At 62.9% G+C, this 5,260-nt stretch overlaps 1 protein-coding gene across 1 annotated transcript; it reads right to left on the reverse strand.

The window, feature by feature from the left end:
• Nucleotides 1-272: 272 nt before the first annotated feature.
• Nucleotides 273-4,990, reverse strand: EN1 (engrailed homeobox 1). Its single transcript, XM_068195275.1, has 2 exons — nucleotides 3,777-4,990; nucleotides 273-1,153 (listed from the first exon to the last, which is right to left on the reverse strand). The coding sequence occupies exons 1-2, from the start codon at nucleotides 4,450-4,452 to the stop codon at nucleotides 837-839; spliced, it is 993 nt and encodes a 330-aa protein (XP_068051376.1). The 5' UTR covers nucleotides 4,453-4,990; the 3' UTR covers nucleotides 273-836.
• Between the last annotated feature and the right edge of the window lie 270 nt (nucleotides 4,991-5,260).

A 5,260-nucleotide genomic window follows, 5' to 3' on the forward strand; every position in this document is an offset into this window, starting at 1 on the left:
GACCGCAATTGCCAAAGAGAATTAATTATTTTTAAAGGGTAGAAAAATTAAAAATATTTTTTTTAAAAATCGAAAGTCTAAGGGTTTTGAACAAGGGATGAGTAGTTTAAAAATTGCTGCATCTATCGAAAGCAAAACCTAAATATGCCATCAAAATGGCACTATGTACATAGCGTATGGTGTATGTATATATACATTTATTTATTATATTTTTATGTGTATATATATGCAAACATCCATACAGTAAAATAAAGAATTACAGCCAGCCTGGATCCTGAACACAGTCTACACTTTATTTCAGACTACAGATTTCTGAACATAATAAAATCTTTGGCTTGTAGCGGCGGGTTCAGTCTCGCAGTCTGTGGATCAGTATTTTTTTTTTCCTCGGGAAAAAAAAAAAGAGAGAGAGACAGAAATTCACACACACAAAAAAAAAATAAAACAAGATCAAACGACAGATGAGAAAAGTCCGACATTTACTGTAAAACAGGAGCAACGGACATGGGGGGGGGGGGGGAAAGAAAAAAAAGGAAAGCAAACAAAACAAACAAACGAACAAAAGAAAGGAGAAACAGAGAGAAGGGAGGAGAGAAACTGTCCAGCAAATAGAGATCGCTACACATATTTCTTACCTGAAATTAAATATATACAAGGTCATATGCTGTTTGGCTATATAGAGATAATTTTTCTTAAGTGTTCATATTTATTTTTTTTTTCTTAATCGGAGTCCTTATACTATGGATAGACAATAGATCTGTTTTTAAATCGCACCTGTCCGCCTCCCGGCCGGCGGGCCGGCGCCGCGGCGCAGGGCTGGGCTGGGGCCGCCCGCCTCATTCGCTCTCCTCTTTGTCCTGCACCGTGGTGGTGGAGTGGTTGTAGAGTCCCTGGGCCATGAGGTGCAGCGCCAGCCCGTTCTTAATGCCCGTCGCCTTCTTGATTTTGGCCCGTTTGTTCTGGAACCAGATCTTGATCTGGGACTCGTTGAGGCTGAGCTCCTGGGCCAGGCTCTGCCGCCGCTGCTCCGTGATGTACCGGTTCGCCTGGAACTCCGCCTTCAGCCGCTGCAGCTGCTCGGCCGTGAACGCCGTCCGCGGCCGCTTGTCCTCCTTCTCCGTCTTCTTCTTCTTCAGCTTCCTGGTGCGGGGGCCTGCGGGCAGGGCACACACACGCCGCTGGGCAGGGCAGGGCCGCGCCGCCGACCGACCGACCGACCGACCGCCCGACAGACCGACAGACCGACCGCCGCCCCCGCCCCGCCGGCCGAGGAAAAATGGCCGACGGGTGAATTTGTGCTGGTTCCGTGTGTCCCCCACCCAGGCCCCCGACCCCGGCACCGCCGCCCCGGCACGGCGGAGGGAAGGATGGGGAAGGAACGGGGAGGCCGGGGCCGAGCGCGCCCGTGCACCACCCGCCGCCCCGGCCCCGCCGAGCCGGCCCCGCGGGCGAGGGCAGCGGAGCCCCCTTGCCCCCCGCCCCGACACACGTCGGGGCGCCGTTCCGCCCGTCCTGCAGGGCCGAGCCGCTCTCCTGCATGGCCCGGGACCGGGGCCTGCCGGCCGGGCAGCAGCTCCGCCGGGCAGCGCGGGGACCGAAGGTCCCCGCTGCCAGGCACCGGGGAGCCGCCACCAGCAGCAGACTGGCAGAAGGCTGCCCTGGTCTCCTTTCGGGGGACAACGACCCTGTCCGCAAAGCCAGCCCAGTCCTGGGGGGTCTTTCTCCGCCGCCACCCCGGAGCCCCGCCGCCACCGTCCGAGTCGCCTGGGCTCTCCGGCGGCCGATCCCTGCCGGGGACCTACGGCCCCGCTTGCAGCTCCCTCCGCGAAGCCCAGCCACAAGCAGAGCCCCGCTGCTCCACATCCAGGCCGCAAAGGGGACAGCTGAAGTGCAACACAGCTCGCCGGGGAAGCCACCGGGTCCCGGGGCGTATCCTGAGGGCAGCGCCTAGCCGAGGAGGGGTACCCCCGGTCCTCTGCCCGCCGGCCTGGCCCGGCCACGGGGAAGAGGAGCGGGGAGGGAACCGTGAAGAATGGGATCTACGAAAATTCCCCGACAGCTGCCGGCCTCGGCGGGCGGTCCCAGGCCCGCAGCCCCCCGCCAGCAGCAGCCGGAGCCGAAGCCGGCGAGGCCTCCCTGCTGCCGAGTAGGCCGAAAGCTCCTCTCCCGGCGCAGCTTTTCCCCGGAACGGGGGGATTCCCCCCGGCTCGGCAGCGGCTGTCGGCGGGAAGAGAGACGAGGCCCGGTGGGGAGAGGGACGGGGCCCAGCGGGATACTCCCGGGCTGGACCGGCGGGGGGTGGAGGGCGCGGGGAGTGAATTGCTGAGTCCCGGCACCTTGCAGCGGGGTGCCGGCGCCTCCGACCGCCGCAGCCCGCTCGACCCCGGAGCTGAGAGAAGCAGTCGGGGCCGGCGGGCAGCTACGAGCACAACAAAGAGAGCGGCCGAGCCCAGCCAGCTCCCCTCGCCCTTCTCCCCTCCGGGTTGCAGCGAGCAGGGAGTGTCGGAGAGGAGGACATGCAGAAATGATCCTTTGCCCGAAGAAAGGGGAGGAAAGGAAATGAAGGCGCAAGTGCAGAACGCCGGGCGCTCGGTGGCCCTGGGAATCGGCAACACAACACCCGCGGCCGGGCCGGCCGGGAGCGAGGCCGTGCCGTCTGACAGCTCTATCACCCCATCAATCAGCCCAGTCAATCAAAGAGGCTTTTCTGAGTTTCAAGTCGCTGGACGTGTCAATAACGGGGGATGGAGACGGCTCGGCCGCACTGACGGCCGGCTCGGAGCACCAGGCCGGGCAGCGCGGCGCGGGGCCGGGGCCAGGCAGCGCCGCCTTCCCCGCGCACTGGAGCGGCCCCGGGCAGGCACAGGGGAGCCCACCCCGGCCCCGCGCCGCGCTGGCCGATCACCGGCTGCTGGCTGGAGGTGTCATGGGGGAACCCCATCTCCACGTCCTCGGTTTCTTTAAAAAAATGGCAATAAAAGCCAAAAAGTAACGGTGATACATAAAGGGGTGCCTGAGGGCACCTGGGGAATGTAAAGACGTAGAAGGGGCGGCAAAACAGGGCCGGGAGGGCCGAGGCAGCGGCTCCCACGGAGACGACCTCGGGCAGAGGCATATCCCTGCCCCGGAGCTGGGCCCCGAACGGCAGCAGAGAGCACCGGCTCCGGCGGCAATGCGCGGCCTAAGGGCCTGCCTGGCTCGCTGCAGAGGCCCCGCTAAACAGCCCCTCCGCCACCTTCGAAAAAGCCCTTTTTCCTTCGCCTCCAAAAAACACTACCTCCTCCCCCCGCACCGCCAGCAGCCGCTCAACATGAGCCTCTGGTCTTCGCCCCCTCGCTCCTCCAGCAGCACCCAGGGAAAAAAAAAAATAAAATAAGGGGAGAAAAAGCCTCAGAACAAGGGAGCGGCCGACCCCGCTGCCTTTTTCTCGCAACGCTCTCACCCCGCCGCGCTGCGGAACACCCGGGGCTGCGGCAGGCGGGGCGGGCGGGGGCGCGGGAAGGGGTCGCTCCCGCCGGCTCTCCGCATCGAACCGCTGCCGAATCGGGGCCCGGCGTCACATTCAAATTTGGGAGACTCAGAGGAGGAAGGAGGGGTGGTGGCGGTGGGGGGGACGCGGTTCTTCTCGCCCCGGGTGACCCAGGCCGCCCTCCCCCCCACGCGAGGTCCTCAACAAGCCGGGAGCCGAAGCCAAGGGGGGAAGAGGGAAAGGAGAAGGGAGGGGGGGGCGACCTTGTCACGATTTAACAGCTCCCAGATGCGCTGCGGTTCCTTACCCGAGGACGGTCTGTCTGAATACCTAGTGCAGTAGACCCAGGCAGGCCACACCAGCGGCTGTTGCGAGTCGGGCTTTATAACAGGTCCTCCATTATTAGAGCCCATGAGGAGGATGGCTGGGCTGCCGTGCTCCCCGTACTTCGCCGGGTGAGTCTCGCCCCCGTCGGCGGGGGGCTTGGCCGCCCCCGACGCCGCCGCCGCCGCTGCCGCCGCGGCGGGACTGGCTTTGGCGGCGGCGGCGGGCGGCGGCGGCGGCGCGGAGCCGTCGGGACGGCAGTTCGAGTCCGGGCAGAGAAGGGCGGGCGGGTTGGGCGGCCGGGCCAGCAGCGGGTTGACGTTTTCTCTACCTGAGCTCTGCCCCCGGTCTCCGTCCCGCTCCCGGCTGCCTCCTCCTCCTCCTCCGCCGCCGGCCGGCGCGGGCGGCTCCTTCTTGCAGCCGAAGTCCGGCCTCAGGATGTTGTCGATGAAAAAGTTGGTGGTGCGGTGGGGCGGCGGCGGCGGGGGCGGCGGCGGTGGCGGCGGGTGGCGGCGGCGGGGCAGAGGCAGGGGGCAGGGCGCGGCGGGGGAGGCGGGCGCGGGGCTGGGGGACACTGGCACGCTCTCGCCATCGCTGCCGCTGCTCGCCGGGCCGGGCGCCGCGTCTCGGTGGCCGTGCCCCTCCGGCGGCTCTTCCATGCTCAGTCCCCGCCACGGAGATCGCTGCCTCTTTTCCCCCCCACCCACCCACTTTACGCCCACCCCACTTTGACGGTGGGTGGCGGGGTGGAAAAGGGGGAGGAAAAATTAAAAAAAAAAAAAAAAAAAAAAGAAAAAAAAAGAGAAAAAATATTAAAATCCACTTGTTGGGCTGGAGCTGAGATTTTTTTTCTCTCTCTCACGGATGGATCCAAAACCTGGGAGATACTGGAGGGCTTCTCTCCCCCTTCTCCCGATCAGCTTATATTTCCACCACCAAAAGAAAAAAAAAAAAAAAAAAAAAAAGAAAAAAAAAAACCAAAAAGGTGTGCGGCTGCACCACGGCCCCCCCAAAAAACCCGCCCCCCGAAAACCCGTCACGATCTGCCCATCTCCCTGCCGCCGCCGCCGCGGCGGCTCCGCGCTGCCCCGCTGTCACGCTCCGCTCTGCCCACGCCGCGGGCTGCCGGAGCCCGTCCCCGCCAGCCCGGTGCTGCGCCGCCCGCGCCCGCTTAGTGTTCTTTTTTTTTTTTCTTTTTTTTTTTCCCCTTCTCTTTTTTTTTTTTTAAAAAAAAAAAAAAAAAAAAAAAAGCCAAATCTCTGACAGCGCCGGTCCGTGCACCAAACTCTCCCTAAAAAATCCCTCAGCCACACTTTTTTCACTCGCACCGGAAGCACGTGAGGTGGCTCCGCACGTGGGGGCGGCCAATGGCGCGGCGCCGCCGCCGCTGACACCCCGCGCCGCGCCCAATGGGCGCCCGCCGGGCCGCCGCCATAAATACCGCGTGGGGACCGGACGGGGCGGACG

The sequence above is a fragment of the Anomalospiza imberbis genome, chromosome 7 (genome assembly GCF_031753505.1).
Source record: "Anomalospiza imberbis isolate Cuckoo-Finch-1a 21T00152 chromosome 7, ASM3175350v1, whole genome shotgun sequence".
In the NCBI taxonomy this organism is placed as follows: Eukaryota; Metazoa; Chordata; class Aves; order Passeriformes; family Viduidae; genus Anomalospiza; species Anomalospiza imberbis.

Bases quoted from the DNA above. Each gene is read 5' to 3' on its own strand.
- EN1 (XM_068195275.1), bottom strand. From the start codon at position 4,452: ATGGAAGAGCCGCCGGAGGGGCACGGCCACCGAGACGCGGCGCCCGGC. The intron at 1,154-3,776 runs GTAAGGAACCGC...CCCTGCCCGCAG, and splicing joins TTCAGACAGACCGTCCTCGG to GCCCCCGCACCAGGAAGCTG.